General features: G+C 42.3%; 1 protein-coding gene across 4 annotated transcripts in view; it reads right to left on the bottom strand.

Annotated features, from left to right (window-relative positions):
* Positions 1-12,607, bottom strand: part of CHD9 (chromodomain helicase DNA binding protein 9) — a 174,241-nt gene that overhangs the window by 52,371 nt on the left and 109,263 nt on the right. For all 4 annotated transcript variants that reach the window (XM_075837529.1, XM_075837530.1, XM_075837531.1 and 1 more), the window contains 8 exons: positions 12,240-12,308; positions 12,096-12,151; positions 11,220-11,337; positions 7,598-7,684; positions 7,361-7,498; positions 4,374-4,495; positions 3,103-3,346; positions 821-997 (listed from right to left, as the gene is read on the bottom strand). In XM_075837529.1, the coding sequence (XP_075693644.1) occupies positions 821-997; positions 3,103-3,346; positions 4,374-4,495; positions 7,361-7,498; positions 7,598-7,684; positions 11,220-11,337; positions 12,096-12,151; positions 12,240-12,308 (1,011 nt within the window). The remainder of the gene's footprint in view (positions 1-820; positions 998-3,102; positions 3,347-4,373; positions 4,496-7,360; positions 7,499-7,597; positions 7,685-11,219; positions 11,338-12,095; positions 12,152-12,239; positions 12,309-12,607) is intronic.

The following is a 12,607-nucleotide window of genomic DNA, read 5'->3' as shown; positions in this document are numbered from 1 at the left end:
TCAATAAAAAGTGATCCTGGAGATCTGCTTTGCCATTCTGTGCCTTTTGTTAAAGCCTGGTAAAAAAATAAAATGATCGTACTGATCCAGAAGCTTATAATCAACTGTCGTAGGCTGGTGGGATTCCTTCTGTGACTGTCTGCTGAAGCTATGTAAGGGGGCTTGCTGTGCTGTGATCAGTAGCAGAAGGGAAGGTCTAAGGTGACTACTTTGGAAGTGGGGGCTGCTGTGACTACTACGGAAGTGGGGGTGGCTGTGACTACTACGGAAGTGGGGGTGGCTGTGACTACTACGGAAGTGGGGGTGGCTGTGACTACTACGGAAGTGGGGGTGGCTGTGACTACTACGGAAGTGGGGGTGGCTGTGACTACTACGGAAGTGGGGGGCTGCTGTGACTACTACAGAAGTGGGGGGCTGCTGTGACTACTACAGAAGTGGGGGTGGCTGTGACTACTAGGGAAGTGAGAAGAGAGAGTACCTGCTGTGCCAACTAGGCATGTGGAGGGTAAGAGGGGGAGATACTTGTAAACACCATGGGTATTTCAGTTAGAACTATCTTTTAAACTTGAAAAGATGTGTAGGGGCAGCATTGAACATTCACAGCTAAAGTGTTTGCTTGTGCACCATTAATTGTATGGACCTGATCCTACAGCCAACTCTAAGGACCAGCTCCTAAACTTTTAAAACTGGGAATAAGAGTTGGTTAAGATTTGTCATACAACCATGCTAATGAATGGACTAAACTTTTTATCAGATGTTAAAACATAAAAATAAGTGATGCGAAAATCCAGAAATACCTTCATGGAGGCATTTTACCTACCAGGTTCATGAGTTTCAGTCCCTCCAGCAGTTTGCAGTTCTTGTTCTTCAGCCTGTGTGCTTCATCAATTATTACACACCTCCACTCAATGGCGTTGAGCTCCGCGCAGCCCCCCAAAATCATCTCAAATGTGGTGATGATGGCATGAAACTTGTATGTCCCTCGGATTACACGGCCCTGTCAATTTATTAATGCCTTTATTATCACATTCATTATCAATCCAGATTTATTAACATGTTGTTCATTTATTGAGTTAAGTTGTGCCTTCTTTAATAAAGTTGTCAAAATGTAAATCACTGCCATTAACTTTCACATTGGCTAAAATTATGGGCCTTTTCTACACCAGGGTTTCTGTGGAGTAAGGACGCAGCTTTGACTCCTCAATTGCGAGTCACATTGAATAAATGTGTCTTAACTCTGGTCAAGCGATAAGCCACTTTTCATTCCACCATTCCAGTGACATGCATGGCGCACGTGGCTCTAAATTCGAGCGCAAATGGTTAATAATTATGTTGCACAGCAGATTAGACCCTATATTGGAGTAAAATGCACCAAAAACAAAAACCGCAAAATACATTGATAAATGAAAGTGCATTGTTTGCTGCTTTAATTTGCTATAACTTTTGTGCTAAAATCTACAATAACATACAGTGAAGGAAATAAGTATTTGATCCCTTGCTGATTTTGTAAGTTTGCCCACTGTCAAAGACATGAACAGTCTAGAATTTTTAGGCTAGATTAATTTTACCAGTGAGAGATAGATTATATTAAAAAAAAAAAAAAACACAAATCACATTGTCAAAATTATATATATTTATTTGCATTGTGCACAGAGAAATAAGTATTTGATCCCTTTGGCAAACAAGACTTAATACTTGGTGGCAAAACCCTTGTTGGCAAGCACAGCAGTCAGACATTTTTAGTAGTTGATGATGAGGTTTGCACACATGTTAGATGGAATTTTGGCCCACTCCTCTTTGCAGATCATCTGTAAATCATTACGATTTCGAGGCTGTCGCTTGGCAACTCGGATCTTCTGCTCCCTCCATAAGTTTTCGATGGGATTAAGGTCTGGAGACTGGCTAGGCCACTCCATGACCTTAATGTGCTTCTTTTTGAGCCACTCCTTTGTTGCCTTGGCTGTATGTTTCGGGTAATTGTCGTGCTGGAAGACCCAGCCACGAGCCATTTTTAATGTCCTGATGGAGGGAAGGAGGTTGTCACTCAGGATTTGACGGTACATGGCTCCATCCATTCTCCCATTGATGCGGTGAAGTAGTCCTGTGCCCTTAGCAGAGAAACACCCCCAAAACATAATGTTTCCACCTCCATGCTTGACAGTGGGGACGGTGTTGTTTGGGTCATAGGCAGCATTTCTCTTCCTCCAAACACGGCGAGTTGAGTTAATGCCAAAGAGCTCAATTTTAGTCTCATCTGACCACAGCACCTTCTCCCAATCACTCTCAGAATCATCCAGATGTTCATTTGCAAACTTCAGACGGGCCTGTACATGTGCCTTCTTGAGCAGGGGGCCCTTGCGGGCACTGCAGGATTTTAATCCATTACGGCGTAATGTGTTACCAATGGTTTTCTTGGTGACTGTGGTCCCAGCTGCCTTGAGATCATTAACAAGTTCCCCCCGTGTAGTTTTCGGCTGAGCTCTCACCTTCCTCAGGATCAAGGATACCCCACGAGGTGAGATTTTGCATGGAGCCCCAGATCGATGTCGATTGACAGTCATTTTGTATGTCTTCCATTTTCTTACTATTGCACCAACAGTTGTCTCCTTCTCACCCAGCGTCTTACTTATGGTTTTGTAGCCCATTCCAGCCTTGTGCAGGTCTATGATCTTGTCCCTGACATCCTCAGAAAGCTCTTTGGTCTTGCCCATGTTGTAGAGGTTAGAGTCAGACTGATTAATGGAGTCTGTGGACAGGAGTCTTTTATACAGGATGACCATGTAAGACAGCTGTCTTTAATGCAGGCACCAAGTTGATTTGGAGCGTGTAACTGGTCTGGAGGAGGCTGAACTCTTAATGGTTGGTAGGGGATCAAATACTTATTTCTCTGTGCACAATGCAAATAAATATATATCATTTTGACTGTGATTTTCTGTATTTTTTTTTATATATAATCTATCTCTCACTGGTAAAATTAACCTAGCCTAAAAATTCTAGACTGTTCATGACTTTGACAGTGGGCAAACTTACAAAATCAGCAAGGGATCAAATACTTATTTCCTCCACTGTACCTAAAATGGCATATTTAATAAAAAGCCATACCTGAGAATCCCGAAAATACATCTCGTACTGCTGGATCATCTGCCGGCTGATCGCGCTGCCATGGTACACTACCACATTGAGATCTGTCCAAGTGCGAAATTCTCGCTCCCAGTTGGTGATGGTGGAGAGCGGAGCAATGATGAGAAATGGACCATGGATCCCAGCCAGGTCGATCTCGTGCAGAAACGTGATACTCTGAATAGTTTTACCCAGACCCATTTCATCTGCCAAAATACAGTTCCGTCTGTGAAAAGGAGGAGGGGAGGCAAAAAATAAATAAAATCAGTAACTGTAGGTAAGTCTACACATCAGTGTTTACACAGCCAATTTTGGCCTCCATTACAAATCTACAGGGAAAGTTACCAAACCTTCCTAGACTGCTGAATGGCATATCTGTCTAGTTATGAAGTTCTAATTCCCCATTTCCTATATCGCTACATACCAATACTAAATAGTACCAGGGAAGTGAGATGTATAATCGTAGCCTAGCGGGTCCTTTGATGTTCGTTATTTGAGTAGGGGGTACTTGGCTTAGAAATACTGGTGTATATAATATGTACAGAATGTATCTGCCAAGTGTGGCCTCCATTACATTTCCGCAAAGGTTGTTACCCAGCTTTCCCAGATTGCCGAATTCCAAATATGCCTGGTTATGTAGTACAAGAACCCCCCTTTAAATAGCTAGACCAACTAGCCATGCAGGGTCCTAATAAAGCTAGATGACCACGCCGTGGAACTGCAATGGTGACCCACAATATTGCCCTGTAGAGCTTGTTAACCAGCCTTCCCAGACTGCAGAATTTCAGATCTGACGAGTTATTCAATTAAAAGAAACAAAAAAAAAACCCGACAACTCTCACACAGTAGCAGAACTTGTAAGAATTGATATTCAGGAGCCTGGAAAGGCTGCGTAAATATGCCTGCGAAGCCGTAATGGTTAAGTCTGTCGAGTTATGTAGTGATAAATCCTCCATACTGTAGCATAGCCAGCCTGATATGCCCTTCAGGAATCTGGGAAAGCTGGGTAACTTGCACAATGTAAGGGTATGCTCATAAGTGGCATTTCCTTTTTTTTTTTTTAAATATCAGGAAAACTCTCCCTGCCTATGTCCCTGTGACCCCCCTGCTCCTGTGATCAGTGTAATCATATGGACACTGGGTCTCATCGCAACTAATCAGATCTGCTTAGATTTCTGACCTGTGCTTGAAAAATTATAGCTGGATGCTTGCCAAGCAAATCTTATTCGTGAAATGCTGTCACCTTAACTTACCTGTTATACCAGTTGAATAGCAGCCAATTAAGTCCTTCCAGTTGGTATTCTCGGAGCTGATTACACGTCTTATATTCTCGTGACTGAATGATTTTCTTCCAATTGTTAGGAGGTGGCCGATCCTGGTAAAGCAAACATCAAAACCGTTAAAGAAGATGTCCAGGACTTTCAATTGATGACCAAATTGATTAACCTTCTATTGAAAAGTTGAGGCAATATAGACATTTTCTATGGTACATATCCAAGAGGACATTATGAGCGAGCACCATATCCACACGTCCCTTTGCTAGTAGGAATTATTAAGATCGTTCTGATGACAGAACCTGGGAGAAGGGGAACTTTCATGGGCTCATCACTCCCAGTCTCCATTCCTTGTGCATGCCCAGGACACACAAGAGTATGATGTGACTACTAATTTTACTCAAATCAGCACTAAACTACAAAATTGGTGACCTGGCCGATTTAAAGCGACTCTCTTAGATTTTGTTTGGGATAAAAGTAAACACTAAACAGTTGTAAAGAGGCTCTGTAGAGTATATGTACCCATGCAGCCATTTCTGCCTGACATTTATATTGTACATGTCTGTACCTAAACATAAACGGTTTCAGCCATAACATTAAAACCACCTGCCTAACATTGTGTAGGTCCCCCTTGTGCTGGAACCTCTAAAGGTTCCTGTGGTATCTGACACCTAGACGTTATCAGCAGATGCCTTATGTCCATAAATTGTGTGGTGCGGCCTCCATGGATTGGATTTATTTTTCCAGCACATCCCAAATCAATTGGATTAAGATCTGAGGATTTTAGAGGCCGAGTCAAACCTTGAACTTTTTGTCATGTTCCGCAAACCGATCCTGAACAATTTTTGCAGTGTGGCAGAGCGCATTATCCTGCTGAAAGACGCCGCTGCCATTAGGAAGTACTGTTGTCATGAAGGGGTGTACTTGGTGTGTATCAATGTTTAGGTAGGTGGTACGTGTCAAAGTAACATTCCATGAATGTATGGACCCAGGGTTTCCCAGAAGAGCATTGCCTAGAGCATCATGCTGCCTCCACCGGCTTGTCTTCTTTCTACAGTGCATCCTGGTGCCAGTTCTTCCACAGGTAAGTTACAAACACGCACCCGGCCGTCCACATAATGTAAAAGAAGACGTGATTTATGAGACCAGGCCACCACCTACCATGGCCCAGTTCTGATGATCAAGTACCCATTGTAGGTGCTTTCTGCAGTGGGCATGGGCACTCTGACCAGTGTGCCGCTAAGTGGCCTCATACCCAAGAGTTGCAACACTGTGTGTTGCGCTGTCAGGATTTGTACCCAGAGACTTCTGTGTCCCAGGCAGTGACTCTTCTCACTGAGCCATCTGAAATGTTGGACAGCTCCACTACTGAAGCTGCTTTGATTGGTCTCATCCTTTTGATTTGCTATATAAGCCTGGACCTTGCATTTCCTGATTGCTAGACTATTGAGCTTCCTGCCTGTAGTCTAGTTACTTGCTGCCTGTCTACAACCTGTTGTCGCTTATCTGTATAACGAGATTGGACTGTTTCCTGACCATGTCTCTGCCTCATGCTACAACCTCTTGCCACTTGTCTGTGTGCTGAACTTGGACTCTTTCCTGATCACATCTCTGTCCCATACAACACCCTGTTGCTGCTTATCTGTGTGCTTAACGTGAACTGTTACTTCACTACTCTTTCTATTAGCACCCTCCTCATGGATTGTTTCAGCTACTGGACTCAGAATCTGCTAAAGACTTTGACAGATACCTTTCTATTATACCCAGCATTCACCTTTTAAGCAAAGTGTGCTACAGTAGCTCTTCTGTGGGATTAAACCAGATGAGCTAGCCTTCCCTCCTGAAACGTGATTAATGAGTCTTGGGCGCCCATGACCCTGTTGCTGGTTTACCGGTTGTCCTTTCTTGCCCGAGTTTTGGCAGGTACTAACCACTACATACCAGGAACACCCCACAAGACCAGCCGTTCTGGAGATGCTCTGACCCAGTCTTCTACTCGTCACAAATTGGCCATGATCAAAGCCGCTTGGATCCTTACGCTTGCCCCTTTTTCCTCCTTCCAACACATCAACTTCAAGAAATGACTGATCACTTGCTGCATAATATATCCCACCCCTGGTCAGGTGCCATTGTATCGTGGGAATCAATTTTATTCCCCTAACTTCTCAATGGTTTTAATGTTATGGCTGAATGGTGTATAAGCTCTACAATATTGAAAACTTTGTTTAAAACGTCTTCCTCTGTACATCTGAGTAACACTACAAATGTTCTCATGTCTGGCTGATTTTCTTCCAATTGTTAGGTGGTCAATACTGGTAAAACAAACTCTGTCAGATGCCAAATAGGTTGTCTAATACTTACAATTGATGGCCTATATTTGAGAAAGGCTATTAATGTATGATCGATGGGGGTCCCACTACTGATCAGCAGAACGAAGGGGCCATGGCATAACACCATACACACAAGTGTGGCTCAGCCTCGTTCATTTTAATGGCCTGAGTTGCCATAACAGACACAGACAGACCCGCATGTGCGGTGATGTACCTGGATAAAACAATAAAGGAGGATCTATCGTGTACTGCATTACACAGACAGCCCATTGATTTGAATAGTCACTGTGTAATACCTTTGGGGCCATGTCGGAAAATTGACCACTTACTGACAGGTTTACCCAGTGATGACAGCTGATCGCTTGGAGCCCAGCAGGGGACACTTTTGTGGTCTTCTTATTGTCAACAGACCCTTCCAACAAGTAGTGATTGTCCAAAGTGGATAACCCCTTAAGTGCTGGACACTGCAGAGCTTACAGGAACCTGTTTTGGTTCTGTGTCTCATTGGTGCTCAGTTTGTATTTCTCTGCAAGAATTGGGCCATTCCATAGGAGCTATTAAAAGGTTTAATCCCATGAAGCTCCACAATAGTAAAACTTTTACTTTACTGTTGCCGATGGCTTATAGAGAACTTACCATTCTCCTAGTATCAGGTCTACGAGCTTGCAGATGCGCAAACTCCTCTATTTTTGCCTGGTCAACATCTTCCTTCAGTTCCCATGTGCTGTCTTCATATGGCAGTGAGCACCACTTCACTAAATAATAAATAACAGGCTGAAAAGGTGAAAAACACACAGCATTAAATCAAGGTTTAATTCTCCTAATATACAACATAAGGGGCAATTCGATATGTATAATTATTTTTACATTTACCTCCCCGGTGTCATTATCTTCACAGAAAGAAACTTCTAACACCCGGTCCACTTCCACATAGTCTGGATTAAACATTTCTTCTTCAATCTACAATTCAAAAGGAAAGCGTTTGAATCACAATTTTGGTATGGGAATTGTACGTATGTAAGTGGTTTCTGCAGTCATGCAAGAGTTTAACTTTTCAGAAAATTATCAGTAAGTGAGAGAAGGCTACTTTAAGGCAATAAATAAAAGGATATATAATTTAATAACTAGAGAGCAACTGCCAAACCATGGCATGTACAGAATGACACAAACGTGGAACACACGACAACATGGTTTATGTTCAAAGGAAAGTTCCAAATCCAAATCCAAATCCTCTATGAACATGTTGGTTTAAACTTTTTCCGATCTAGTCTTTTAAGAAGGCAAAACAAAAGGACCTGGGCGATAGTGACCAACTCGGCCCTCAAAGGGAAAAAAAGTTCTGCAACCTCTGGACGGTTGCACAGTTCTTGGCGTGATCTTGTATAGATTTATACATGTTAATTACATCACCTCACAGAGTCAATATTTACAAGCGGAATGTGAACAACCAATCCTATTAGTTTAACCCCCTAACGCACCCAGACGTGCTATTACGTCCGGGTGCGGGGTTGATGCTTGGAGCGCGCTCCATATGGTGCGGGTGTCGGCTGTAGTTTACAGCGGACACCCGGAACGAACGGCCAGGAGCAACGATCGCGCTGTTCCTGGCTGTTTAACACCTCAAATGATCAATCGCAACCGCAGCATCGAAGGCGTTGTAAAGAGGGGGGGCGGCCCCCTCCGACAGCTCATCACCCCTCCCCCTGCAGTGAGATCGGGGGGTGACGACGATTGTTATGGCAGCCCAGGGGCCTAATGAAGGCCCTCAGAGCGGCCTTCACTTTGCCTCCGTTAAGCCCTGCCTATGGAAGCCTGTAAAAATGACGATATACTGCAATATGCTAGTTCCCCCAAGTTCCCTAGGGGGGGCTAATAAAGTGTGTAAAAAGAAATAAAATAAAGTGAAAACATTTTTTAGTAGTGAAAAACTTAAAACACAAAAATTTAAAGTTCAAAAAAACCCCCCCTTCGCCCTAAAGTAATGTAAAAAATAAAAAGTTAACAAAATTGGTATCGCTGAGTCCGTAAAAGTATAAACTATTACAATATATCGTTATTTAATGCGCACGGTGAACGCCGTAAAAAAAAAAAAGTAGGTAGGTTTTTGGTCAGCTTAGCTCTCAAAAATGCTTGAATAAAAAGTGATCAAAAAGTTCTACGTACCAAAAAATGGTACCGATAAAAACTACAGCTCGTCCCACAAAAAATAAGCCCTCACACCGCTCAATCTGTGAAAAAATTAAAACGTTATGGCTCTCAGAATGTGGCGACACAAAACATTTTTTTTAACAAAAAGTTTATTATCAATAAAAGTAGTAAGATATAAAAAAAAACTATACAAATGTGGTATCACTGTAATCGTATTGAGCCACAGAATAAAGATAAGTTGTCGTTGTTACCGCACAGTGAAAGCCGTAAAAGCGAAACCCAAAAAACTATTGAGGAATCACAGTTTTTTCCAACTTCAGCCCGCAAATAATTTTTTCAGTTTCCCAGTACATTATATGGAACTATAAATGATACCAAAAGAAACAACAACTCCTCCCGCAGAAAATAAGCCCTCACACCACTCTATTGACAGAAACATAAATGGGCACCGTGTGTGGCACTAAGTGGGCATTATCTACAGGGAGAACTGTAGCACTATGTGGGCAGTGTTTACAGTGGGCACTATCTATGTGGGCACTGGCACTATTTATGTGGGCAATGTGGCACTATCTACAGTGGTATTGTGTCACTATCTAAATGGGCACTATGGTGTTTTCAGGGGATTGGGACAAAAAGCCATAACGAATAAAATTCATCCATTTTTTTTAACGTCCAAGAAAAACGGATGGCAAAGGCCGGGAAATGGACTTAAATTTTGAGACAGATTGATGCAAAACAGCCATGAAAAACTGACAGTTGATTCGGTGTTGACTGACGTTTTTTTCCACGGTCGTGTGTATATAGCCCTCTTCACTCTTCCCTCACAGTGATCCATGTTGATGGAGAGAAGAAGACTAATTGTTACAGAGATGTACAGTGTATGTATGTATGTTTATATATAGATAGATATATATAAAAAAAATTACAAAAAAGTAAAAGTTAGTGATTTGTCTGTTCATAATAAAAATTAAAACCACTGAATCTTGAAAATGAAAGCCTAATAAGTCTTGTAAAAAAAACAAAGTAAAAATAGTTGTGATATTCAAAGCGGTTCCAAAGATATTATCGTTTAAAGAAGTGCACATCAAAAGTGGAAAATTTGACCTGGACACAGGGGCATCAATGACCCGTGGTCATGAAAGGGTTAAGGAGGAGAGAGAGAAGTATTAAACTGGTGACAGAGCCTCTTTAAAGAGGCTCTGTCACCAGATTTTGCAACCCCTATCTGCTATTGCAGCAGATAGGCGCTGCAATGTAGATTACAGTAACGTTTTTATTTTTAAAAAACGAGCATTTTTGGCCAAGTTATGACCATTTTTGTAGTTATGCAAATGAGGCTTGCAAAAGTCCAAGTGGGTGTGTTTAAAAGTAAAAGTCCAAGTGGGCGTGTATTATGTGCGTACATCGGGGCGTTTTTAATACTTTCACTAGCTGGGCGCTCTGATGAGAAGTAACATCCTCTTCTCTTCAGAACGCCCAGCTTGTGACAGTGCAGATCTGTGACGTCACTCACAGGTCCTGCATCGTGACGGCCACATCGGCACCAGAGGCTACAGTTGATTCTGCAGCAGCATCAGCGTTTGCAGGTAAGTCGATCTTACCTGCAAACGCTGATGCTGCTGCAGAATCAACTGTAGCCTCTGGTGCCGATGTGGCCGTCACGATGCAGGACCTGTGAGTGACGTCACAGATCTGCACTGTCACAAGCTGGGCGTTCTGAAGAGAAGAGGATGTTACTTCTCATCAGAGCGCCCAGCTAGTGAAAGTATTAAAAACGCCCCGATGTACGCACATAATACACGCCCACTTGGACTTTTACTTTTAAACACACCCACTTGGACTTTTGCAAGCCTCATTTGCATAACTACAAAAATGGTCATAACTTGGCCAAAAATGCTCGTTTTTTTTAAAATAAAAACGTTACTGTAAGCTACATTGCAGCGCCGATCTGCTGCAATAGCAGATAGGGTTTGCAAAATCTGGTGACAGAGCCTCTTTAAGTTCCCGGAGCAGCTCTCCTACACCCTTTCTACAGACTAGATGTCAAAACTGAATCCTATTGTCAATAGGAGGATTTACTGGTTGTACGGTAAATAATATATTCGAATCAACGTGTTTTATCTCCATTCTATTGCACCCTAAAAAAAAGCATTTGCTTTAGCGGCTGCTGTTTGACACAAACTGCTACTGCTTAGAATAGTAGTAAACAATATACCCAAGTCCTTCCAGTGCTCGATTGGCCCCAGTGTATATTCTGTAACATACAGCACTACAGAATATGTTGGCACTACATAAAGAACATGCTTCAATACCAATCATCCCACTGAAAGATCCTTTCCTTACTTACATCAGCAAAAAAGTGTGCCCTCTGTGCCTGTCTGATCTTGAAACGCTTTATCTTCTGCTGAATTCTTTTGTCCTTCAGTAACTTCTGCTCGGTGGCCCATTCACAGTGCAAATAGGAGCTAAGAGTGGGAATAACCAGCGGGTATCAGTGGCATCACAATAAATACGCATATACTATTATAAACAACACTAGGTGACAATGAAATGCAACGGAATATACTATGTAACCTAAGTGTAAAGTAAAACTTTTGTTGAAACGTTGAGGAATGGAGATAAAGACATTTTCTATGATACATATATTAACATGCCTTTGTTTTCTGTTGTCAACCCCTGTTACATATCCAAATCGGACATGATCAGTAAGCACTATATCCACTCTATATCCCCCTGCCAGTAGGAATTATTGAGTTGCAGCTCAATCCACCACCTGGAAGTAAGGGAACAACCATGGGCTCATCACTCTCCGTCTCCATTGCTTGTGCATGCCCGGGACACACACACAGAGCATGCTGTGACTACTAGTTTTACTCCAACAGCGCCAGACTACAAATATGGTGACCTGGCAAATTTAAAGTGACTGCCTCCTAAATTTTGCCGCCACAAGAATAGACACAGGACAACTGCAAAGAGGCTACGTACAATATAAGAACCCATGTAGCCACTTCTCCCTACTCCAGGCAAAACTAATGCACGGTGTCATACTAAATGCAGGGCCCGAGGGGGTGGGGCATGACACAAGGATTCAAGGAGTAAATGTTTTTGTTACGTAGCATCTCCTCAGGCCCTGCACTAGACATAGCACAGTCTATCAGTTTTCCCTGAACCCAAGGAAGTGAATAAACCAAAAGAATGCACGTGTGCGATCGCTGTTACTTACTAGTTTTTGTACTTTACGTAAAATTCTTCCACCTCAACTAACATCCCAGATGTAGTCTGAAATGAGAAAAAAAAGGCAACTATGGTGTCTGGTATTCTCGTAAGTAAAGAAGATCACACGTCTGGAGATGTTATTGTTCCTCACCTCTTTCTTCACAATCCTTGAAGATAAGATTTTGTCCACAATGGCAGCATCCTCTTCACTAGGGTTTTCCTGTGGAAAAAAAGAAGATTCCTGGTTATTCCTGATACTACTCACTACTGTAGATAGAGAAGAAAAGCAATAAGGGGTGAAAAAAAACAAACAATGTTTTCCATTTTGGAGTGTGGCCGTTTTTCTATATCTCGGATAATTGGGGGGACTGCGTGGTCGAGGTCCTTGTGGGGAGCACCCTGCACTTTAATTTGGCTTTTTACTCACTACTGTAAATCCATTTTCTGCACCTTCTTTGTATTGACCTAGTATTGGGACTACGTTTGGAAATTGTCATTTAAGTCATGGTGGATACACAT

Source organism: Rhinoderma darwinii, chromosome 9 (genome assembly GCF_050947455.1).
Source record: "Rhinoderma darwinii isolate aRhiDar2 chromosome 9, aRhiDar2.hap1, whole genome shotgun sequence".
NCBI classification, from domain to species: domain Eukaryota; kingdom Metazoa; phylum Chordata; class Amphibia; order Anura; family Rhinodermatidae; genus Rhinoderma; species Rhinoderma darwinii.
The sequence above is the reverse complement of the archived record's forward strand: the minus strand, read 5'-3'. Positions and strand labels throughout refer to the sequence as shown.